The sequence below is a fragment of the Sparus aurata genome, chromosome 9, assembly GCF_900880675.1.
Source record: "Sparus aurata chromosome 9, fSpaAur1.1, whole genome shotgun sequence".
NCBI lineage: Eukaryota > Metazoa > Chordata > Actinopteri > Spariformes > Sparidae > Sparus > Sparus aurata.
In genome coordinates, this window is record NC_044195.1 from 16,022,373 (window position 1) to 16,047,474 (window position 25,102).

General features: G+C 42.6%; 2 protein-coding genes across 7 annotated transcripts in view; one reads left to right on the plus strand and one right to left on the minus strand.

The window, feature by feature from the left end:
* Positions 1 to 232: 232 nt before the first annotated feature.
* Positions 233 to 9,923, plus strand: nr1i2 (nuclear receptor subfamily 1, group I, member 2). Of its 5 annotated transcripts, XM_030427775.1 has the most exons (10): positions 233 to 513; positions 664 to 857; positions 2,583 to 2,775; positions 3,071 to 3,201; positions 3,483 to 3,652; positions 3,747 to 3,997; positions 4,075 to 4,220; positions 7,116 to 7,232; positions 7,411 to 7,516; positions 7,605 to 9,923. In XM_030427775.1, coding segments are annotated over exons 2-10 (1,251 nt in total). In that variant the 5' UTR covers positions 233 to 513; positions 664 to 856; the 3' UTR covers positions 7,741 to 9,923. The 5 variants fall into 5 exon arrangements, 4 of the variants coding, with proteins under 4 accessions (XP_030283635.1, XP_030283634.1, XP_030283636.1 ...); XR_003985170.1 differs by having other exon boundaries at positions 233 to 857; positions 7,116 to 7,194; positions 7,605 to 7,738; XM_030427774.1 differs by having other exon boundaries at positions 233 to 857.
* Positions 9,810 to 25,102, minus strand: part of gsk3ba (glycogen synthase kinase 3 beta, genome duplicate a) — a 37,116-nt gene continuing 21,823 nt past the window's right edge. The window contains exons 3-11 of one of the 2 annotated variants that reach the window (XM_030427772.1): positions 24,580 to 24,663; positions 17,876 to 17,986; positions 16,820 to 16,950; positions 16,166 to 16,272; positions 15,900 to 15,997; positions 15,690 to 15,797; positions 14,277 to 14,463; positions 14,042 to 14,140; positions 9,810 to 13,067 (exon numbers count right to left, since the gene is read on the minus strand). In XM_030427772.1, coding sequence (XP_030283632.1) covers positions 12,997 to 13,067; positions 14,042 to 14,140; positions 14,277 to 14,463; positions 15,690 to 15,797; positions 15,900 to 15,997; positions 16,166 to 16,272; positions 16,820 to 16,950; positions 17,876 to 17,986; positions 24,580 to 24,663 — 996 coding nt within the window. In that variant the 3' untranslated portion in view covers positions 9,810 to 12,996. The remainder of the gene's footprint in view (positions 13,068 to 14,041; positions 14,141 to 14,276; positions 14,464 to 15,689; positions 15,798 to 15,899; positions 15,998 to 16,165; positions 16,273 to 16,819; positions 16,951 to 17,875; positions 17,987 to 24,579; positions 24,664 to 25,102) is intronic. The other variant, XM_030427773.1, reaches the window with a different exon arrangement.

A 25,102-nucleotide genomic window follows, 5' to 3' on the forward strand; every position in this document is an offset into this window, starting at 1 on the left:
TCATAATAAGATCTTTAAAAACCTAAACAAACTAAGTAAACAAACTCTTTGGTTTTATGACGTAATAAACTGAATCAACAAACTGGACAACACAATTTCATAGGGTCTTACTTTGTTTATATTTGGCGGACCCCGCCACCTTTATAGCTTCAAACAGTGTTCTGGGACCTTATTTTCCTCTGAGAGCAGCTTGTTTAATCTTCTATGGGAAAAAAAATAATATATTTCTGAGTTTGTATTACATCATAAATATTGCGAATATTAAAATTCTGAGAGTAAGGATCTTCTCTAAAACTACATAGTGCTCCTTTTAAAAAGTAAATATATGTAATTGATCATGATCATGTGGAGGCGAGTTAAATGAGTTAAATGTAAGAACTCATGACAGGTTCAGATACGTTTTTAGCGACTAATACGTTCTTTTTGACACCTCTCGGCATCGGTACCTAGTCACATCCATGGCGCAACAATATCCAAACGGCAGCTGAACGGGATTTGGTTCACGTGGCCGCGGTAAATCTTCCTGCTGCAACAGATAAACAGGCCAACACGCACATTTCTGTAAGGTATTTTCCAAAATGTGTCGGCCTCACCTGCCCCTCTCCTCCTCTCACTCCTCCACCCCCACCGTGGAAACACGCCCGTCCCTCGGTCTGCTGCCAGGAACACCTGTGGCAGCGAGCCCGGTGTCAGACATCAAACAGCACGAGCAGCAGGAACAGTCGGTGCGATACTCGGGCTCACCTGTGGAGCGTTCACTAAACCCAAAAAAACAAAGACCCACCGTGATTTACCGCTGCGAGGAGAACCCTGGCGGGCTGCAGACAGCTGTTTGGACATCTGGAATCACCGAGGCAGTGAGTGGAAAAGTATCGATCGTGTGTGTGTGTGGACCTTAAGCCTGGCCAGGGAGAGGCTTGGACAACACGTCTGTTCAGGCTGTCTTCGTGTTTACAGAGCGCCTCGAACATGTTTTATTCACCTATTATGTGCATTGTTGATTGAAAAGCAGGACAGTACGATCGTGTCGCCCAATTATTGATCTGTTGAACTGCTTTCAGGCAGCCAACATGTTCCCTGTCACCGTGACCCAGCTGTGGAAGCGAAAGTAATGGGTTACTTGTGACTGTGCGCTGTTTAAAGACGCAGCACCACACTGGGTCCACACGAAGTACTCTGACTGTGGGGTTAAGATGATGTCATCAATGAGGGTTATTGATAGGGTCATCTGATGTATGATTGCAGTACTTGCTTTTGTGATAAAAGTACGACCTCTCTCCCTCAGTTGCATTGAAAAAGCTTTATTGACCTGAAGATTTGAAGCAACTAGAGGCTTTAAATTACACTGATTTCGCATTTTTTATTCATGTAACCATCAAATTTGTTTCTTTTGCTCGTGAATTTCCAAAACAAATATTTAAAAAAAAAAACAATACTTGTACACACTCCATGAACAAAAACAGGAGCAGGAGAAAGAAAAACGTGTATTATCTGCTCATGTCTTTAGAATAACACAAGATACTGTACATACAGGCGGTCAGCCCTTTCTTTACCGTTTCTCTCCTCAAATGAAGCTTAAAAAAAATTACTTGTCTGCTTTATATATTGACATGCATACAGATGTCTGAAATGTAATTTCCTTCTTTACCTCTTAAACAAAACCTGTATCGACCCATTAGTCTTATTTTTCGATGTGATTTCAGTGTTACATAAAGGTCTGTCACTGAAAATGACAACAGTGTGACGGCATCAGGCAAAAAGCTAAATAAATGGAATGACTGTTAAATGCTTTTATTCAGGCAAGAACTTTTTTCAATTTATTAAGATGTTCAATACTTTAATCCAGCTCTTTTTCTTTCATACCTTTATTTCTGTGTCTGAAAATACATCTGTCCACCCAAGACGCGCCAAAAGATTCTTAAAATCTTTTATTATCGCGGCGTGCAGGGCTGCCGATCATCTTGATTGTGCCCAGGACAAGGAAGCATGGACCGTAAAAACAAACTCTGACATGTTTCAGCATCATGAAAACTAAAAAGAAATGTACTACCTGATGAAGGCTGTGTCAACATGGCATTTTAATAGTTTTAAAAGTTTCTTGTGATTTTTACACTTTAGCACCTCTACCAAACTCAGTTTGAGTCCAGGAAGCACTGGACTTACTGAAGCACTTCCTTTTTTTATTTTTTGGAGTTAAGTTATTAAGTATTTATAACACCTTATTTTGTTGAACAAATATTCTTTTACCTGTCTGGTTTGCTTAAAATTAGTGTGTTAAGAGTTATTCCAGGGTCACTCGGTGCATCTTTTCTTACCTTTGCCATGTTTAATTTAGGAGGCCGTCTCTCAAACTGCAGATACATAAAGATATTAATCAAACGCTTTGAGGATCCCCCACTTGGTATTTGTGATATTGTTAAAGCATGTCTTTTTAAATAGTGGACAGAGGCAGATCATCAGTAGTGCAGATCGTTTTTTAAATCAGTTTTGGTTTGAGAACCCCCACCCGCCACTTCTTACTTACAGATGAAATGAATCAATGTGAAGTAAATGATGCCAGAATAATGTTATCTTCCCTCAAGTGAGAATGAACGAGAAGCTCGATGGATTCCAGACCATCCGGGAAGTGCTCACGCAGCAAAATAAAGACGACGAGGACGAGGATGGGAAGCTGACAGAAGACGACGAGCCCAGAGCCTGCGGTGTGTGTGGTGACCTGGCCAAGGGTTACCACTTCAATGCCTTGACCTGTGAAGGCTGCAAAGGCTTCTTCAGGTGAGAATGTTTCAGTTTCACACACACGCTGCTGCCTCTACCTCGTCGCAGACTTAAGTGCATAAATGTCAAGAACAGAAATCCAAACCCTAATATACAATAAGTGTGTTTTGGACATTTTCTCACCACTAAAAAACATGTAGAATTTCACCCCTCAGTCATTCTCATTTACCTACACTGTAGCTTCCTACCACTCACTCTTATTGTAATGTAATATCTGTTTTCATGCATGTGATTTCTAACTTCAGACTGATGTCTGCTTGCTGCTACTAAGTGGATTTTTGAATCACTCCAGGCGTGCCATAAAGAGGTCGACGCAGCTCCGATGTCCGTTCCTGAATAAATGCAGTATAACCAAAAACAGCCGGCGGTCGTGTCAAGCCTGCCGCTTCCGTAAATGCCAGGCCATAGGCATGAAAAGAGAAAGTAAGTAACATAAGGGATGAACAGATGATCCCTCATTACTTATGACATTATACTATGCACTGTATTTTTACATAAAGTGACAGTAAGTAAGTAAATAATGTGAATGTTGATATGAAGTAAATGTTGCTTTGAGGCCATTTCATTTGAACACAATCCAGAATTAGAAGTGAACCTAAACAGCACTGAGGTGATTTAAAAACTTTAAACTGTCATTGGTGTGTTTAAATCAGTGTTTCCATGGTAGCATACAGGACACACAGGTGTTTTTGGTGTACTTGTAGTGGTCATGTCTGAGGTGGAGGTACTGGAGAGGAGGATCCGCATCAAGCGGAAGAAGAAGCTTGAAGCGCTGGTGCAGCTCTCCTCCCAACAACAGGACACCATTCAGGAGCTGCTCTGCGGCCACCGCAGCTCGTTCGACTCTGCATTTTACCGCTTCAGTGGCTTCAGGGTGTGTGAATGATTGCAAGCATGTTTGACGTGTTGTCATCGTATTTATTTTTAAATTATCTGACTGAAATTTTCGGGGGCGGTTGGGGTTTCAGCCTATGGACAGAAACATCCTTCATATGAGTGAGGACGACCAGTCCCCAAGCGAGCCCTGCTCCACCTCCTCCTCCACCTCCTCCTCCTCCTCCTCCTCCAGTCTCTCTGGTTCCTTTGACAAACAAGAAAACGTAGAGGGCAACCCAGACAGGAAAAGTAGTGTTTTTACCGCTCTCCCACATGTGACTGACCTCGTAACGTACATGATCCAAGACATCATCAGTTTCTCTAAAAGTCTCCAGGACTTCCGGTAAATACTTATTCATGTTAAGTCCTTTAGGAGGAACTCATTCACCACTAACCGTATGTCGCACCGATGCCTTACAGGTCTTTAATCATGGAGGACCAAATCGCCCTGTTGAAGGGGGCCACGTTTGAAGTGATGCAGATCCGCTTCAACATGGTGTTCAACGCAGAAAAAGGCATCTGGGAATGTGGCAACATAATATACTGCATAGATGACGCTGTACGAGGTGAGACTACTGACACAAACACAATCCAAAGCATGGTTTAATGTAATTAAAGGTTCATAACTGACTGTTTCTAAATGTACAGAGGAAACATGACAAACAACACTGTAAATATGAATGGTTAGAGATTCTTTCAACATTCATATCTACAAACCTTTGAAACGATTGAATGTATTGTGTTTATGAGAAGTCATATTGACACGTGCAGCACACACCGAGCAACATCATCATTCACTCTGACTGGTGGTTATGACCACCTGTTGAAGGTAAGTTTAACATGCACTCTCTCATTTAGCTCTGTTTGTGGTTGCAGCCAACTTCTAGCTGCTAAATGCTAACTATGATCATCAGCTAGTTGCTAACTGTGTCTCTCGTCTTCAGCGTTTTGCCAAATAGGTGCTAATAAGTGCTGAACAAAAGCCGCAGAGGCTTTAAATGATGGTATCCTGGGGAAAATTGTCATCCGCCAGTCACAACCACAAGAACAAATGGGTGTAAATTTGTATTATTACAGAACACGTGTTTAAGCATATTTTAGATACGCATACAAATCGTTTTTATTTATTTTTTTCTAATGCAAGCTGATGTAACCATGACTTGTGGAAGGGGACGTTCGTAAGTTCATCAGTCTGATAGTTCTTGCAAAAGACAACTATAGCAACAGCACTTCTGGAAGTCCACTGAGCAAATTCGATAAATAACGGGGCTTACTGCTGCATTCAGAACAACTCGACTTGAAAGCAGCGCATGTTTAGTGAGCAAGTTCAAGCTCCACCAGCAAGTAGAGCAGCGGGAGAGAGAACAACAGTAATGCTCCTGAAACACAAGGCATGATTGGCATGTAAGATTTAGATTGAGATTAAGATGTTCCTTTATTGATCCCCCTTGGGAGGGTAATGTGCAGGTAACACAACAGTAGAGACAATAATAGAGAGATATTGGAAAGAATAAAATAATAATTTGTATAAAAAAAAAATTAAAATAAAGATATACAGTAACTTTCCTTGTGTGTACATGATGTGTGTGATATATATATAAAAATGTGCCTGTGCAAATGTGCAATGTGCAGGGTTCCTTAGATAATAAATAACAACAAGAACAAAAAAAAACAATCCGTCTTTGTGACAGTGAAGTGTATGGTTGAGTCCTTAATCAGTGGAGAAAGGAGGTCAAGACTGACATAGGATCCATATTGTGCTATCCTGATCATGACAGGAAATACATGAAAACAGGGAGCCGTAGACTAAACCGACTTCTAACATAAGCATCAGAAAATGATTACATGTCTGTACAGCATGTGTGTGTAGTGTCACTGATCATGGGAAAGTGATTAACGTCCGTCTAGACGGGAGTTCAGTATCGGTCACGTACTGGAATTGGCGACACCAGCATGGGTTTGACTTTTATTGGATCGAAAAAGGAAACAAGTGGCATTTTAATCAAGTCTACAGTGATGTAATTCATTGACAAAATAATGTAAATTGAGTGATGGTTTTAGTTTAAGTGGATCTGGAAATACAAAAGCAGCGATGGAAGTGAGACAGAATATATAAGTGACAGACACGATGTCGAGTCAGAAGCACTGAGGTAGCCTTTGTGCTGTATGCAAGGAATCCATGTGATAGTTGGCACCGTTTGGAAGTAATCCAAACATTCAGTCTCACACGTCAGGTATCTCTGGTTTGCAGACACAACACGGCAGTTTTCCGACCTGTTGAAGGGGCCAATTTGGGGACGTCATCTAACTCGCGTTGGGCTCAGTAAGCCTTCACCTTTCAGCTATGACGTGGGAAAGTACTAATGATTCCCAGTCTGACCGTGTTTGTTGATATTTTGTGAACGGTCAGACGTATAATAAAATATGCGTGCAGCTCTTATCTCATGTACTCAGAGGTGTAACGTGACTCCTAGAGGAGCGCTCTCCAGAATGTTGTCAAACCAGTGTCTGCTCCTTGTTCAAATGAACAAAATGCAGTTGATGTTCCAGCTCCCAGCCTCGTGTTAGCTGCCTTCAGCTGGCACACAGTAGTTTAGTCTCTCAAAATGATTAGGGGATATTAACAATCGGATTGTTATTTGATGATATAATATATTGATTGGCTGTCTGGTGTCTGTCCATAAAATTCGTTTAGGGACACAGGATAATAACAAACAAAAAAAAAGCCTACATTCACACAATACATGGGGCTGCAGACTGCAAAGAGATTTAATAAAATAAATGAATTACTTGTAATAGCAGTCATGGTAAATTTAGCATGATGTAATTTTCCACACTCACCCATTATAGATATAATATGTCAGAATTATGCATTAAAAAGGTCAAAGTACCAAATGTTTCCAACAATGGTGAAACACAAAGAAGTTTACTCAATTGTTCAACTCTATCGGTGCGTTTTTATTAAGTCTCTTGTTGCTATAACTTCAGGTAGAGTCAGAGAGTGAGGAGGGAGGTTGTGTATGAGACAAAATGTAACATGAATAAAACTAGTCATCTTTAATCCCAAAAGGTTAAAAAATCGTCTCTGACCCCCCCCCCCCCAGATCTGAGTAGTTGACCCCATGTTCCGCTCGGCCCTGCCCCCCGACATGATATTAGTATAGTATTTTGAAAGAGACCCCTTGTGGCAGAAATTACATGTTGTGTGTTAAATTCAAATCAATCCTCTTTGGTGTTTTTTGTGTTAATCAAACACTTCCACAATTTCCTCAAGATGTTTCACAATAAAAGCATTGTTGGGTTTGCTGGTGGTGGTTGAGTTGCATTGTGGGTAATGTCATGTAGTGACAAGGATGAAGAGAGCATAGAGTAACAGGGATGCTGATGCATCAGTTATAGTTTTTATTAGTCCGACCACTTCTGCCATGTTACTGACATCGCTCTTCACCTGTGTTTTGTAGCGGGCTTCCAGCCGCTCCTGCTGGAGCCTCTGCTCAAATTCCACCACACACTGCGCAAGCTGGGCCTGCAGGAGGAGGAGTACGTTCTCATGCAAGCCCTGTCATTGTTTTCTCCAGGTAGCAGCAGGACTTCATCAGTTCATCCCAGTCCTTGCTAATCAGTCATTTATGAACACTGTAAATACAACCCAACAAACTGTCTGCATATGTATCCAAATGTAAGATACATTTCCTAAGTTCTCAGGTTCAGGTTTCTTGGGATCAGCATACATTTGTTTTTTATCTGATCTTTAAGATCGTCCAGGTGTGCAGCAACACAGTGTGATTGACAAGCTTCATGAAAACTTGGGGCTGACGCTGAAAACCTGGATTGACTGCAAGAGAACAGGACCAGAAAAACAGTGAGTGAGATACCAAGCGCCTCTCTCAGTCTACTCGGTCTGAAACCTTTCACAGATTGAACCTCCTCTGCTTCCTCTGTGCCTCCAGTTTGCTCTACCCCAAAGTGATGGCCTGTCTCACCGAGATGAGAACAATGACTGAGGAGTACAGCAAACAGGTTCTGCAGATCCAGGACATCGAGCCTGACGTCATCTCTCCCCTCATAATGGAGATAGTCAGTTGAAAAACATTCTACTAACACTGACATCTACGTGGACAGCTCGGGGTCGGCACTTCCGTTATTTGATAGTGATGACCCCCAAACCGAAAACCAGCTCCAAGTATTCTGGTTTAGCCCTTGTAAAAATGCATATAAATACTAAAGAAGCATTCCTGTCATGTAACAGTCTTATCATCCTGAACAGATGAGCTACCTGTACAGTGTGCACATATTGTGTTCCTATGAATGAATGTTGACTTAACGTGAGATTCAAGCGTTTTTGTTACAATGTTGCTCACAGAATTGTAGGAGAACATAAAGCATGTACAGTATTTTCTCAGAGAAAGGAAAGAGTCGTTGACAATCTTTGCTTTTTATATTTGTTACCTCAGGTCGAGGTTTTTTTTTGAAACGGAAATGCTCGCACACTAATTGTAAACAAGGCTGATTAAAATACTCCACAAATTGGGCGTCCCACTAGTTCAGTTGGTAGAGCAGGCGTCCTGGCTGCAGTGTCCTAGGGTCGAGTCAAACCTGTGGCCCAGCTGCATGCCATCCCCCCTCCTCCTCGTACTATTACCCCTCAATGCTGTCCTATCAGTAAAGCCATGAAGAGGCCAAACAATACATAAACTTTTTTTTTTTTTTTAAAACACACCATAATTTGAAGTGTGTGATGGTGCTTCTGGAGTCGTTAACAGCATAGTAGGACAAATGCTGCCCCTCTGTGGTCATACTGAGACAAAGGCCAACAAGGATGCAACACAACTCATCTGTTGCTGCCAAAACTAAAGAAACGGTCCTAATGTTTGAGATATAGGTCAAGAAAATAGGACTTAAAGCTTGGTATACAGGAGCTAAAGCATTAGCAATAAAAGTAAGTTTGATTCTTAAAGGAAGACTATTAAAAAAGGACCAAAAATGAAAAGAATTAAACTTTTGAAAAACATTTTAATGTGCATTTATTAGATTTGATTTGTAAAGACTTATGTATCAGTTTGACTCACAACTGATGTCCCACAAACAGTATTGTATCATTTCCTTTAGGTGTGTTTACAGGTCTTGGGGAGTACTACTGCATATGTGAGTATAATAGTATAAAGCCTTTTGTGGCTCCAGAGGAAGCTAAATGTCATCTGATAAATTGCCTTTAGTGACTCACCGCTTACTCAGTAGCTAATTTGCATTGTGGGTAATGTAGGCGCCAGGTTTTCAAAATGAAGACGAATCGGGGGAAGAAAAAAGATCTCTGGTTCTGCTGTTTCGACTTTGAGTTTTTAATTTGTCCATAATGAGTCGAACAGTGCTATTGGAGAGCAAATGTAGACCAGAGGCCTGCTTTTCACAACCTGGCACCTACATTACCCACAATGCAATTTAGCCACAGAGTGACATCACTGGAGGCAGATTACAGAAATGCATCAGATTTTGTGCAGCTTCCTCTGGAGCCAAGAAAGGCTTCATACTACGTTCTTCACATATGCAGTGGAACTCCCCAAGACCTGTAAACACTTGGTGGAAAATTGTTTACTTTTACCTTTGGTGCCCCCCCTCAGGAGCGAGCCTCTAGTTGTTAGCATTTAGCTCAAAGCACCACTGTGCCTTTAGCCTCACAGAGCTGCTAGCATGGCTGTAGATTCATTCGTGACATCACACAATTACACAGAAGTATAAATGTGTGGACATTTGGAAGAATCAAACGCAAGCAAATATCTACCTAACGATTGCATTGATGTTAAAGCATCGTAATGTAGAAATTGGCATTTTGTGCGATTTGGTGTCCCCCGCAGTTTGTTTCACAGAGTGCAACACCACTGTCGTACATACAAATGCAAGATTTTTAACAGTTTGTCAGACGTAATGTAGGTGCCAACTACAACAAAACATGGGACACTGTACGATCAAACATTTTGAAGCTGTCATTTTAAGCTAAAAAAGTTACATAATGTTGCTTTAACTTTTTCATGTTTTTTTTTTTTTTATCAGTTTACCACAATTTTCCAAAATAATAACGTCCATTTTGATTTTGGCTAAGCACAGAGACAACAGCACACGCACTTGAAGGAAGACAGAGCCGACACAGTGCTTGATCATTTCCAGGCTATCCTACTCTTTATTTAATGCAAATTACAGTACCAGGGAACTATTCCTCAGAGCACGCAGAGGGAATATTTACAGAGGTGCACATTTAGCATACCTTCACAGAACAAAAAAAAAAACAAAACAAAAAACAAACAAACAAAAAAGAACAAATGAAATAAAAATTTCAGTCACAAACAGAGGCATTCAAGTAGTAGTACTGTTATACAGGATGTAGTATTTCATATGATTTTCTCTTTTCTTTAACCCCAGGTAGCATATTTAACGAGTGTATATGCTAGTATAACGCATTGTACTAGCATATGTACTTGCTTGTCTTTTTTTTTGGTAACCTTTTGTGGTGTTTTTATTGAACTGGAGTCCGGGGTAGGGTAAGGTTGTTTTTAAACTGTCTGGTGGTAGCAACACGTTCATGAATGCGAAATTACAGCAAGCAGGAGACAGGAGAGAGGCTACATGACTCGACCCCTTTAGGTGCTACTGAATTCCCCCCGGATATGCAGATGGGAGGAGAGAACAAGCAAAGAGGACAGAGAGACAACGAAATATCCAGAGAGAAGAAGAAGAAGAAGAAGAAGAAGAATAGACAGAATACATCATGACTGCCTCTGAGGATGGCTCATCACAACTACATCTTAGTTTGGCTTTGGTAACAGAACCAACACCGTGAGTAATACAGAAACTGTACTGTATTGTATATATACAGTATACGAGGACTTTTCAACCCCCTGCTGTCATCCACAACACCCCTCAGCCATCCATCCGCCCTCCCCTTACACACTTTATGCCCCTCGAGTCCGTGCCAGGACTGTGGTATACATGTTTGTGCGTGCATGTGTGTGTTTGTCCAAGTTAAAACATCTAAAATAAAACACTTGTCTACTGTATCTTCAGTTTAAGGAAAAATATCCTTACGATTGACAATGTCTGTATATTACACTAAGTGTGCGATGAAAAAAGGGGGCGGAAGAGGTGTGAGTGGAGAAGTGGGTTGGGGGGGGGCTTGAAAATCAAGTGGAAGAGTGTGCTTGTGGGTGCGAATGTGTCGCAGGATAGTAGGACATTCAACAGCACCAAAGGGAGAGCCACAATATTGGGGGGGGTGATGGCGGGGGCTGGGTGTGGGGGGTGTGGGGGGGGGGAACAAGGCGAAGGTGTATGAAAGCAAAGGCACTCCAAACTATAGTTACACTATACATGACTAGTTCTTGTTACAATAATACAGCTGTCATCTACTGTACTGTACAGGTAAGATTGAACATATGGCTGGATAAAGCTCATCATCATCATCATCTACAATATCCATAAACAACATCAGTTTTGCCCTGATTCTTTTTTTTTCTCTTTTTTCTTTTTTTTTTTTAATTTTTTTTGTGTGTTTTACATTTCTTTCCCTACCCTTTGTCATCTTTGTTTTTGCTCATAAACAGTACATGGGTCTGCATATATACATACCTTTGAACACAACATGGAGGAAAAAAAAAAAAAAAATCAACATAACATAAAAAAAAAACAACGTACAAGTCATACAAGTCAGAATTTTGGTGAGGAGCATTTATACTGTATATACAACTTTTTTCTTTTCTTTTTTCTTTTCTTTATCTTAAAATGTAGTGAGTATTCTCTGTAAATAAGACGCTTCGACAGACTGTACCGAGTGGCTCTACGTGCGGCAGGTGGAGGAGAGAGAAAAAAGAATGCTTAGGGCTAACACTTCAGTCAGTGGTCACAAAAGCGTGAAGCGGTCCGCCGGGAGGAGACCGCCGTCGGGAGGACTTCTCGAGGGAAGAGAAAAGTGTTTAGGAAAATCTTGAAATTCTTCACGGAGACGGAGCGAGGAAGAGGAAGAACTAGATGTTTGTCTAGACACTGCACTGCCACAGCAACACTGTTACAGACAGGGTCGGTACAAAGATGGGGAATAGAGTGTTACCCTAAAATCCATCTACAGCCTTAAAAAAGATGACACAGGAGAACAGGGAAGAGACTGCTGGAATATTACAACACTCCAGCAACAGAAAGAAACGAAACACCACCTTAGCTAAATCTATTGTCTTTAGGCAGCAGCAAATATTGCCACTCCTCTGCCAGATATGAGCTCACCATAAATGATTTCTGAACCATTGTAGTTAATATACATATATCTATATATACTTTTTATACATAAGGAAAAGTAATATATAAACTGTGTATGTATGCATGTTTGTTTTTGTATTGTATGTATATATTATACAAGCACACAGGACCAGATACATGTCACATCCATCGCACATGGCAATCCAAAAAACATCTGCCCAGGAGTACAAAACCAGAAAAATTAAAATAAAATTAAAAACAAGGTCGAGTAAAACAGTTTGCTAACCATTTAAAAACAACCCCGGGAAAAAAAAAAAAAAAGAAAAAAAAAAGAAACAACCTGTCCAAATGTTACCTCCCCTTTGCAAGTGGACTGCTTCTTTCCACATACATCAGGATCTTCATGCATCCATGTGTGTGAGGATGTGTGTTGATGAGTGTGTATGTGTGTATACCCGTGCGCGAGCCTCATGCCTTGTCTGCGGAAGTGGGAGGTGAGAAGTGAGAGGGTGGGAGTGACCCCCGGGTGATCCTAACCATACTCAGGCCATGCACTACAGAAGGAACCAAAGGAGAGAGAGAGAGAGAGGGTTGGGGAGGGCAGGGGTCGAAGGATGAGGTTGCAGAAAAATGGATCAATGTGAGGGAGGACAGAGGGGGGAGAGGGCCAAGGGGAACAGCTTAGGACTTTTTCTACAGATTGTCCTCTTACAAACATTAGCAGGCTAGCATTGTGTATACATGTACAGTGTACTTTTATCAACAGTACAGTCGACGACACCTCTGGCCCCGCGCTTCGCTTCTCCACCGTTGAAAGGGCACGGAGAGATGTCTTTGACAGAGGATGGAAAAGAGTTCAAACAGCTGGATGAGGGGCCAGTCGGGGGATAAAAGAGGCAGATCGGGGATGCTTGGTTTGTGGTCATGGCATGGGGCTGTTGGCTAGCTGTTGAACCCGGACTGCGTCGGCATCGCTCCGCTGCTGTCAGGGAGGAGAGCAGAGCAGAGCAGTGCTGAGCGGAGCGGAGCTCACCCCCCCGGCCGGGGCAATGGAGAGGCCGTGGGCTGGGGCTGAGACCGGGGCAGGGCGGGTGGTCTGTGGGCTCAGGAGGTGGAGTTGGAGGCCGAGGCAGAGGCGGTGGTGGTGCTGGGGCCTCGCTCTGTGCTGCTTCCATCTATGGACAGGAAGAGGAGATATTTACAGTACTTGTACTGGGTTTGTTCGGAAATTGGGGCTTTTCAGAATATACACCAACTCCTCATTAAAATCTACAGAACATGAAATAAATGTATTGTCCATTCAAGGTGGACACCATGTTTCATAAGGGATGCACCATATGGATTTTTTTTCAGCAGGTTCAGATAAGAGAATATCGTATTGGTCAGCCATGAAAAGCAGGTAATATTCAAAGGTGCAATAATATGCAATATGTAAGAATTTTGCTACCTTTGGGATTCATACTCAAAACAAATAGGGGACAGCATATCACTAGAGTAACTGCTAGTAAATGTAGCTGCCTTTAGCCAGTTAGTTCAGTTAGCCATGCAGCTAGTGGTACGGACAGGAAGCTTGGAGAACTAGGTAAGCAAATGTGTTTATAACGATAGCACAGACGTTTTGGACCAGGACAGGCTGGGGTTAGCTAGTCAGAATGAAAGCTTCAGTAGATACCTCTGCAACATATACATACACATAAACATGTCATAACATCAAAACTGTTGTTTTTTTATGTTCTGTTGATATTTTGTTGATTTTTGTTGAAGGTTTACAACTAAAATCTTATATATTGCGTATTTAAAAGAAGTTCCCACCTTGAAGTTAATGCACACTTGGAGTAAAAAAGACTTGTGTGAAAGACTTGTAAGGCGATGGATGATTTTATATTCCATACTGTAGCTGGAAAAGGATTTATTGTGTTAAACTAGACTTTTTCCCTCCTCTCTGGACCCTTGTGGAACACCAGTTGTCTTTCTCTGAAACTGTAAAAATGTCTCTCTTTCCACTTTGCTTATTGGTAGATCGCAGACCAACAAAGTCGTGCATCCCTATTTTACAGGTTAGCAGCAACAGAAGTCACAACCAGTACCTCTAACAAAGCATTAAGTCTCACAAGAAACGAGCTGTCTGATGGAGTAAGAGGCTTCTAACCTGTGGTGGCAGAGGCGTTGGTTGGGGTGGAGGCAGCGGCCTGGCTGCGGGCGTGTGCAGGTATGAGTATGGAGGCCAAAGAGGGATTACTGGATAACTCTGAAAGGAAAAAGGACAGGTGAGCAGGTCGTCTGGATGAACTCCTGGATGAATTTTCTGGAGGTGATATGCACTAATAATGGTCGGGGATCATTTCTTCTTTTATGTTTTGGGGGACACTCGTGTGCGTACGTACCCTGGGTGGTGAAATTGAACAGCGAGGGCTTCTCTCTCCCATTGGGCAGTTTGACGTTGGGGTCGCGCAGCTCGTCGAAGAAGGAGTGTGCACAGGCCTCTAGAGGGGTGAGACGGGCCGTGGGTGTGTACTCCAGCAGGCGGGAGCACAGAGCGATGGCCTCTGGAGGCGTACGCGGCCGGAACACCTGAGCGCCAGTCAGAGACAAGGATAGACGTCACAACAGTGATCATACGAAGTCTAATCTCAAATATTGTAAAACAAATAAGACATTCAACTGTTGATAACACACACACACAAATACACACAAACAAAATGAACTCATGTCCTCCAAATTATCTGTGGTATGTTTTATGATGTGATTGAATGTCTTTGATCGCTGCATCAGTAAACATAGATGGTGACTGAATGTAGTCGCAGAGAGCGGCCACAGCAGGGCGCTCGAGAGGCCGGCAGGAGGCCCTGCTGATTGGATGACTCTGTTATCCAATGCAAGAGCTATGACTGCTGAGGGGAGGCCAGGAAGTCAGAATGCCCTTTCACCATTTCCCACCTGTTTTATTTTCTAATATGACTTCAAACATGCACTAAGGACAGAGTGGAGAACTTGTGCGACATACATTGATCAGGTTGACCTGAACTTTGTTTTTAAACTGTCCATAATAAGTCCAGCAGTGTCAGACCATTGGACTGCTTTTCAACCTGGCGCCTGATTACCCACAATGCAACTTAGCCACTGATCGACATCAGGCGATTTATCAGATTACATGCAGCTTCCTTCTGGGTCACAAAAAAGACTTTAAACTCAGTTGGTTACCCTTTTACAGCTGGTAAAAAGCATTATCCAAGATAAATGTGGAGTAATGATATGTATTTATCCTTATCTGCATTTAAATTCATTCTGAAATGTAAAAAATGCATATAACATGCATACATATGTACCAGTCTGAGCTTTTTAGACATTTTCAAACAATGGGTTCTGACAAGGTTTTAAAGCACTTATAATTTGTCCACAGGCGATGTAAATCTGATACTATCAACAACCTTAATGTGACGGCTGCTATGCTTGCATTCTCAGGCTGTTCAAAAAGGAGTGCGAACACCTTTGACGAGAACACAAAGCAGCCATACTAGCATGTGTAAACACTGGCAAGCTCAGAAAGCTTCACGAGCAACAGAGAAAACAGAAACGGCTAGAAAGTTTTATGACAAAAGTCTTTATCCTTTAGCCGTTCTTTGCATGACTTATTGTTGACAGGGACTTAAAAGCTCAGAGCATGTGTGGGGATGTGTACATCTCTGTTGGGTGGATGTGCTGAGGTTGGATGGCTGTGGAGGAGCATGTTAACAACACAAGCTTGGAGACGAGATAATGCATGGGTGGATCTTAAAGAAGTAAAAGGGCTGTTGTACCTGTTGACTCACCTTAGTCCAAGGGTGTGCCTTGATCTGAGGGAATTTGAACTCGGTGTAGTTGGGGTTCATCTCACGGATCTGCTCTCGGGTCGGGGTGCCGAGGACCTGGGAGGAGCAGGATGGAAGAACAAGACGGGACATTACGTCTTATAACTTGAATTCCTATTTATTTGTGGGAAAAGACTTCAACACCCAGCGGCTCATTACCTTGATAATTTCAACCAGCTGATCCACTCCACTGTCACCGGGGAAGATTGGCTGACCTAGCAACAGCTCTGCCAGCACGCAGCCGGCTGACCACACATCTAAAAAGGACCAGGCAGGTCACCAAAAGGAAAAAGAAGTCAGACGCAAGAAAAACAGTGGCAGCGATGACCCTTTCACAATCAAATAATCACAAGTAACATGATGAGTAGCTGTGGTTAAGCTTATAAAAGGTTAAATGTTGACTGTGACAGCTGCAGTCGACCTACCTATGCTGGAAGTGTAGTCAGTCGCGCCAAAGATTAGCTCAGGGGCTCGATAGTAGCGAGAGCATATGTAGGACACGTTAGGCTCTCCGCGGACCAGCTGCTTAGCACTGCACGCAAAATAAAAACATTGAATTAATAACGTCACCATCATGGAAGGAAAATCTGAAACACAAACTACTGCCAACTTCTTAAAAATTCACTGGGTAATCACTCCAGTTTTTGTCTTGTGACCGTAATAGAGTTGAAACGCGTCAGTCCTAAACTAAAAAGAAATAGCTAAAATATCGACAAAATAAGCTTCTTCATTGTCTTGCTGAGTGCTAGATGAGAAAATAAATACCACCCTCATGTCTGTACACTTAATATAAAGCTACCACTAAGAGAGCATTAGCATAGCTTAGCATAAAGACTGAAAACAGAGGGAAACAGTTAGCCTGGCTTGGTCCAAAAAGTAAAGAAATCTGCCTACCAGCACCTCTAAATCTCACTAATTGACACGTAATAGCTTGTTTGCGTAATATCTACAGAAACCTAAATGTAAAATCAACATGTTGTAGTATCAAATTTCCCCAACATGTAAAGCCATTTCAACATGCCGGGAAAAACTGGACCCCTGCTGTCAAAACTTGATAAAACACAACCTTCGTGTCTCACCTGCCAAAGTCACAGAGCTTGAGCACGGCGGTTTCTGGATCCAGCAGCAGATTCTGTGGCTTGATGTCCCGATGACAGATCCCGAACGAATGGATGTATGCCAGGCTCCTAAACAGCTGGTACATGTACAACTGCACACAGAAAAACACGCACACGTTATCAAAAAGCTACACAAAACAGCAAGCTCAGCTCTCATTACAGGCGCTTAGTCTGGAAGCAGCCACTCAAGAATCAAACACATAATATTTTAACAACACACTCCAGAAGCTTGTTTAAAAGGCCCTGGAGAGATAAAGTGCAAAATGTTTTTTGCAGCCTCCGTCTGCACTCAGATTCAGACAGAAACTGGTGATTTTGGTGGAGTGTGCATGTAGACAAAATAGATTATTTTGTTCTTAAAGCATGATTGTGTGTTTAGCAACCAGTCACCGCTATTAAACCAACACAGAATTCAAAATAAAAGCATGTGACATTTTATTCAATCCGGGCATTCTCTAAGCATCTCAGTAAGAGTCATTATCATCTTGTAATAAAAAATGCTTTTGTCAGCCAATATGTGGAACATCTCCTGTGTTGATGAATATTTATATTATTGGTGCGTGTAGTTCAAAAGGTTACTGTGAGTGTTTCTTCCGCTCTGAGGAACCGACAATGTGCAATGACTTTTTTTTTTCTCGCCATTGCAAATTATTCTCATGTGTCTCACATTTGTTAATATATGGCATAGTTTAGATAAAACATATTTAAAATTACACTTTATTATACTTTTACTTAAAATTTCAAAATGTGATCTTTTTTTATAAATATTCACAGAATTATCTTTTTTCTACTTTAGTGTAAAGACATCATTCAGACAAAAAGCATTTAGACGCACCAAAACTTAAGACATTTTCGTGTCTCTCTACTTAAATGTTGTTGGTGCTTTAATAGGATGTTGAAGATGTATTGTGGGGGAGCATTTGTCAAGCCTTGATCATAAAATGGAGCTCACAATTCTCGCCATGATGGTCACACACACACACACACACACACACACACACACACACACTTCAATACCTTGACATAAACCATGGGCAGAGTCTGTTTGGCTCGGCTGTAGTGTCTGGCCACTCTGTAGACAGTCTCAGGAACGTAATCCAGAACCAAATTCAGATACACTTCATCTTTCTGTTGGAGAGAAGCAAAAACAAAAGAAAATCAAGGTCACATATGCGCACACAGAAAATCAGTGACCCTTACAAAACATTTGAGCACAACTAGAACATCCCTGCAAACTGAAATGATAACAATCCTAAAAAAAATCGTTTTTTTTTTTAATCGACCTACATATGCAGCTGCTCAATATGTCAATATGTATGTGGCGTGTCTATCCCTAATGAAAGACGCCGTTTCAGGGCTGATGTAACTGATTGAGTTTTTGCAGTGTAACTGGGGATCCATTGTATAGGACTCTTCCCCTGAGGGCAGGAAACACACAACGAATGCGTCATAACTGCTTCTACTCAAGCAGCGGCCGCAGACAATGATATCATTTCCTCATTTCCTGGTTGGACGAGGCCTGTGCTGGAGGGCGGGCTAATGCACGTTTTCACTCTGGAGCACACTGACCCCGAAAGGATGCTATATCTGAGGCTTCCCCACCCAGTTATTCTAGGACTTCCTTTTTCCTTTGATTCTGAGCACAGTTAGCGAGCACTGAGTCATCGGGGTGTTTTCTTGTGAATCCATTGTTTTGGGGCCCATAAGTCGCAACTGCAAATCACACTCGTGGCTCCTAACTCATTACTCACATACTTATTCATGCATTCACAGCTAGCCTGTCTGTCCCTGGTGGTTTGTGAGGTAGAACAGCTCAGTCTTCAGAAGAGGCTTTGGCCTGATTAAAGGGTTGGGCGGTGAAAGAGCAACAGGCTGGAGCCGTGGAGTTTGTTTGGGCTGATTTGATCACCAGAATCAGTGCTTTTCTCTCATCAGCATGTAAAGCAGCAATACACAACTGTCTGGAGAAAGATAGTTGATGGTTCCCATCGTCAAAAACTGACCCTTCTTTGGGCTGGTGATGTACCCGAGCCATCAACCCAAACTCAACTTCTCACTCCAGTTTTAGCGTTAAAGGATAAATTCAGCCAAAAACAGAAGATTATCTAGTCATGTCTTCTCTAGTCATGATCTACTCACCCCCATAATAATGGCAAGTTGGGGGAAGGTCTGTAGTCCACAAAACATTTCTGAACAGAAAAACAGTGTTGATTTGATCTAAAAAGACGTTCTTTACACCCTCGACACACAGTTCTTGAGTGCATCATAATGAGGACAACATTATTAAGTTAACATTAAGTACAGTTGCATTTAAAAAAGGGCCATGTTTTTAAAACAGCAGGTCACTGTAGTTTTTGCTTGACTAGCAGGATTCAAGCCACATTTGTTGGAGTCTGTTTTTTAACTGTTGATGATGAACATTTGGTGTGCTGGTGAGTAATTACAGCAGCACAGCAGTGTACTGTACTGACCCAAATTAAACTGCAGACACCACGTTGACTATAATGAATGAGCATGTCACAAAGTACAAAGGTTTGGCTCATTGATGCGTTTTCATCTGCTGTGGACAACAATGGCAATTTAGGGTTTGGGTTGGGATTTGGATTAACAGCAAATACTTGATGACTTGCTGGCAAATATAAAACATCTCCAGGTTTATACTTTAAGGTTTCAATCATTACCTGCACAACTGTCCAGAAACAGCTCACCTACACCGTTTTAAATGTGCCTTTTCATGCACGATTTCTTTTTTTTTTTTTGTTTCACTTCTGTAGGTCCAACATGAGGAATGCATCTGCCATCACTGGTTAAAGCTAATGGCATGTTTTGAATCACCATGTAGCCAAATATCTGGATTTGCATCATACTGCCACACAGAAAACATATCTGAAGCTTGAATTGTTTTGTGCTCACTAAATGTCTGAGAGGTGGCCATCACCAGCTGGGGAAGTCAACCCACAGTGCCTCATATAAAAGTGTCAGTGACATAAGCCTGTGAGACATACTGCCTTCTGGTGATATGGCGCTGCTTCCGACTTAAATTATATTGTTGTCTTGCTTCAATCTAGTCTGGGAGTGTCCTTCTTCCTCCTCTCCGCCAATTGTCAGCAGTCCGCCCAACATGCAGCTGAGGCAGCGGACAGAGCTGCAGGTCTGCAGAGCACAATGAGTGAGCCGCCCCACGTGAAGAGCTCCCAGACAGACTGTGTCGTACGCTTCTGTCTGCTGAATACCCTGCTTTGTACCAACTGCTCGCTCCCACTCCATTAGAACCATATACGGTGACTGAGTGAAACACAGGGCTGAGAGGACCGCAAGGCCGGCTGAACACAAACGGGTGCTGATATCAGCGACGATGAGCAACATTTCCTCGAGCAGCTCTCAGACACAGGTAGCCTTGTTTATACACGCACACACACACACACCCAACCCTGCGCCTGCGTGCACACCCATTCTTCTTCCACCAGCAGAACACCCATTGATAATATTTCTGACGACTACAGGGCCCACTCCTCCTCCTGCTAGCACCACCAAAGCTATATTTAGCCTAGCAACAGCGATGACTCACTTCCTGCCTCAACACAAAGCCACTTCCTTGGCTTGTTCCCAGATGGTCTGATTTGCTCACTCCAGGCTAAATAATTCAGCCTCTGATTGGCTGGGAAAACGGCTCATACCTGATCATATGGCTCGATTATCCGTCAATCACTGTGAGACAGAGGGGGATTGGTGGGTTCTGTGCAGCATGTACGTCAGTTTCCACAAGTGTAGCTTATATTAGCATGAGTGTTTGTGTTTCCTGGTCATGTGCCCCCTGTTGAGTATACTCAATCATGCACCACACATTACATGAGTCAGCAGTTGACGTGATGCATATGTAAATCCGTGTGATTAGAGAAACGTACATGAACAGTTGGTGTTAATGAATCTGTGACATCCAGAAACAGTCTGAGGCACAGAAAGAGGTGAATGAATTATCCCCGGCACATTTCTAATCATGACACCGATGAGTAAATATGTGCAGGGGCCACAGCAAGACATGTGTCGACATCGGCTTTGCCATAAACTAGCACTTGTTTCTCACTGGTTTATGGCAGCCCCTGTAGCTCCTCCACAACAGAGCCCATCCCTCAGGAGCAACGCTGTCTGTCTGTAAACATCTGTGTATATGTGTGTGGATGTGTTTGAGTACTGGCCTCTGAGGAGCTACACTGGGATGGCCGGGACAAGATTAACCTCCTGAAGGGCCTCGTGACAGAAATAAGCTGTAGTCGGCACTGTAATGTCACTTTTACCCCTTCGATCTGTGCATTATCATGTAGCCAATCATATTTTCAAGTGACCATTACATATAGCACAATAAGCAGACCATAAATGAAAGCTTCAGAAACCATAAATGAGAGCCACAGAAACCGACCAGTACAACTAATCTGGTATATCATTCTCCCCCAGGCAGGCAAGCATACCAGCTTATAAAGTGTCTCTCGCATCACTTGCAACACGACACACATCAACTTCAAATCCAGAGTGGTGAGGCAGAATCTAGGCTGCTGGCAGAGCGACAGGGATGACAACTTTACAAGAACAACCGTCTGTGAACAGTCACGCTGAGACAAACTGTCTACACCGCGACTTCACAGCAAATTGTTTAGTGAGAGATGATGAACCCTGGTGATGGAGAGCTGCATCACCAGCGTACACCGTTACCAAAGCAGCCCATGTTGGTGATGTCTGGACACATATATCTGATCTGATCAACTGCAAGTAAAGGTGGGGACAGTCTGTAAAGGTTGTTCAGAGGTGCTCTACGTAGTTTTGGGTAAGACATTTTAAACAGAAGAGAAAGATCTTCATTGACTGATCTTTTTACGCTTCAAGTAACCAAATAAATATTCTCTTTTAATTTCCAAGACTGAATAATCTGAACAAACTATTTGACCTTTAAGGACAACACAATTTCACACCGTTTTACTTTGTTTATATTTGGTGGACCCTGCCACCTTTCTAGCTCCGAAAAGTATATTTTGGGGACCTTATCCTCTGAGAAAAAGGCTTGTTCATTCAGTTATTGATTGATTATTTTGCAGAGCTTTATCTACAACAGTAGTGCAATACCAGCATAGGTGGATTTGGAATGATTATCTATCTGCTGGCTGTGTGTCAAAATCAAGTCTGATCAAAAGATTTCACTTTTTATCATTAATCAAATTACCTCACAATACAGTTCCAACATCGAGGACATAAGGGGGCTGATGGCGGACCAAACAACAGTATCTTGCCCTCAAGGCCTCCAAGTAGATTAATCCTGCCATGTCTCATGATGGATTTATGTTTTATTCTGTAACAACCGAAAACTGTTACACATTTTGTATGTTTGTATGTTAGAGAATCAAGTGTAGGTACTGTGTTTGTTTGTGCACGCACGCACAGACACACACACACACACACACACACACACACACACACACACACACACACACACACAGCGGTGTCAGCTGAACGTCTCACATGCACTATCTTTGCGACTGCATATTCTTAGGAGGTAAAAGTCAAACCGCTATTTGCTACCCGCCCACGCTGTTTGGACCTGTGGCCTTCTGTTTGAACAGCATTATACAAGTGGTTAAAGGGTAAAAGCGTACACACACTGTGTGTGTCGTGCACGCCACATGCCAGCAGTTACATAAGACTACCTGTGCACATGCTGATGGCTGCAGCAGCAGCGGTCCTGGAATGGCTCACAGCTGCACCCATCAAGACGGCTCTTCCGCACACCTAACCTGACTTCATCTCATCTCAGTTCTTCTGTTAGTTTCTTTCATCTATCCATACATCAACATGTCTACAACTTTCGAGAGCTCCCTATACAGGTGACATTACCTTTTGCCTACTTTACTAGCCTTCTTTATCCTCACTCGGAGCTCTGTGGGTAGTAAATCCCCACACCAACAACATGGTGCCAGTCTCCATAATTAGCCTGGAGTGAGACGGTGAGGTGGAAGAGGAGGAAGGGAGGGAGGGGGAAATGGAACCCAGTGGGTGGGGGGGTATAAAGATGTAAAGCGATAAAAGCTACAAACAAAATTCGTGGATTATCAAAACAACAAAATCCTGCGATTGCACAAGTTGGCGAGGTGTGGGCTAACTTCTGTGACAAGTGTGTCAGTATACCAAGAATTAGCCGTGATTCCCAGAGGTCAGTGAGCACATGGCACGAGGTGAGGGGTGGCAACCCGGTGGAGCTTACAGCACAGAGGGGAGGGCTCGAGTGAGTCTATAATTAACTCGATACCCTCTGGTCGGGCAAATAGGGGCCCAACCACCCACCCACACTCACCTCTCCCTTATAATCCCCCCACAGCTTTCCTTAGCCTCAGTAAGTGTGCAGCATGGAAGCATTCCTCACTGCGGCGTCATGGGTATGGTCCCGACAGAGCGTGTGTGCCAGGTTCATACGCGTCTATATTTGACACATGGAGCTCTGCCTGTTTGTCAGCTAGTTGAATGACATAGTCCAGCCTTGTAGTCTCCAGGGGATCTCCGACGGTTGACTGAGTAGGACAGCGAGGCCAAACCATATTCAGAAACAGGGACTTCCCTGTTTCCATGTACTCTTTGTACTTATGAATTCATGAAGGGGCCATTGGGATGACATGGGAGTTGGCGCGGCTGACAGACAGGCAACATAATAAATGAAGTAAAATATATCTAACAGAGTGAATTAAACTGTTAATGTGGTGATTATTAGTCTTGAAATTGGGAGCCTAACTATTTTACTACTCTGATTGAAGCCAAGAGTTCGGTCATTGAAACACACAGCAAATCCTTTGAACCTATGAGGTGGTCCTCAAGATGAACGAGTGGCTACTTAAAAGAAAGATTCTCCAAGCACTCTTAGGCAGAGCACAGAATCTTTTTTTGAAACATTTTCTGCCCCTTTTCAGACAAGCAAGAAAGGTTACATGAATTTAGCACTACTTAAACAACAGAAACTGTTGTATGTCAAAGAATGGGCTCATCGCTTAGAGTTGAATATATAGACCGAATCACAGTGACAACTACAGTCACGTCCGGGTGACAACTTGCATTTGATTTGCACTTGTTTTGCATTTCTGTTGTCCTTTTCAGCCGTATCTGTACGTTTCTGCGGTTTATTTTATGTACTGTGTTGCTTTGCTAGCGTCTTTGATATCTAACCAATGGTGACAACTCTGACTAACGTCTGTTTTGTGGTAAGCTGTAAACTGTTATTTTCTAACCTGTTGGCCCAACATGTAAACCGGGTCTCCAACAAAACTGTGTTTCCTTTCTGAACCACAATACGAGCAGGCAGTTTCACGTTTTCGGGTCAAAAATAATCCTCGATTTCCGTGCATCCTCCTAATCCATTCTCTCACCCATTATCTAATCTTTCACTCCTTGTTTTTTTTTTTTTTGCTTCCAATCAGCGCACAACCATCTTGGACTGTGTCATTCCCATGCCTTCTCTTACATGTTTGATCGTGTAATGTGTGACCCCTGTCCCTGATCAGTCAGCTGAAAGCTGTGTAGTGTGGACAGCACAACAACCCTCATGACTTTGTACATCATGTAGTGTGGCCAAAGCACAAGGCTACTAATGTACAGTATAGTCGGGAGTGTGGCATTAAGACATGATTCGTACGTGGAAAACGTCTGACAAGCACATGAAGAATAAGAAGCAGCACACGCAGCCAACTGACCTTGTCTCCACTGGAGTAGAAGAAGTAGCGCAGGCGGACTATGTTGCAGTGGTCCAACTTCCTCATGATCTGCAGCTCACGGTTCTGAACAAAACACAGACAAAAGGGACACATTATATATTAGTTGCACATCACATCTATGAGTCTTTGGAGATCTTAAAAGCACAATTAGGGAGCGTTTACGCATAGTCATTTGTGTTATATGTGACAAGCTTGGATCATCATGTGGACAAACAGAATAGTGCTTAGAGTGGCTCAATGTCTGTGGCCTATGACAAGAAAACACAATCCAACAGTCATCTTGTTGTCGGCCACGTCACTGTCACAATGTGCTCGATGTGCCAGTTTGTCAGGAATCAACATTTGAGAAACTGATGTGGTAGCAGCAAAAGAATTCTAATAAACAGAAAAAAACAGCCATTCATTCATTCACTGAAAGACAAATCCCACGGGCTGAAACATGATGACACAGTTATAAATGCTGAGGGTCATGTTGCCTGTTCCCATCAAAGTAGGGCAGCAA

Coding starts and splice junctions, on each gene's coding strand:
- nr1i2 (XM_030427774.1), top strand. Junction 3,653..3,746: donor ACCGCTTCAGTGGCTTCAGG/GTGTGTGAATGA, acceptor TTGGGGTTTCAG/CCTATGGACAGAAACATCCT. Junction 3,998..4,074: donor AAAAGTCTCCAGGACTTCCG/GTAAATACTTAT, acceptor GATGCCTTACAG/GTCTTTAATCATGGAGGACC.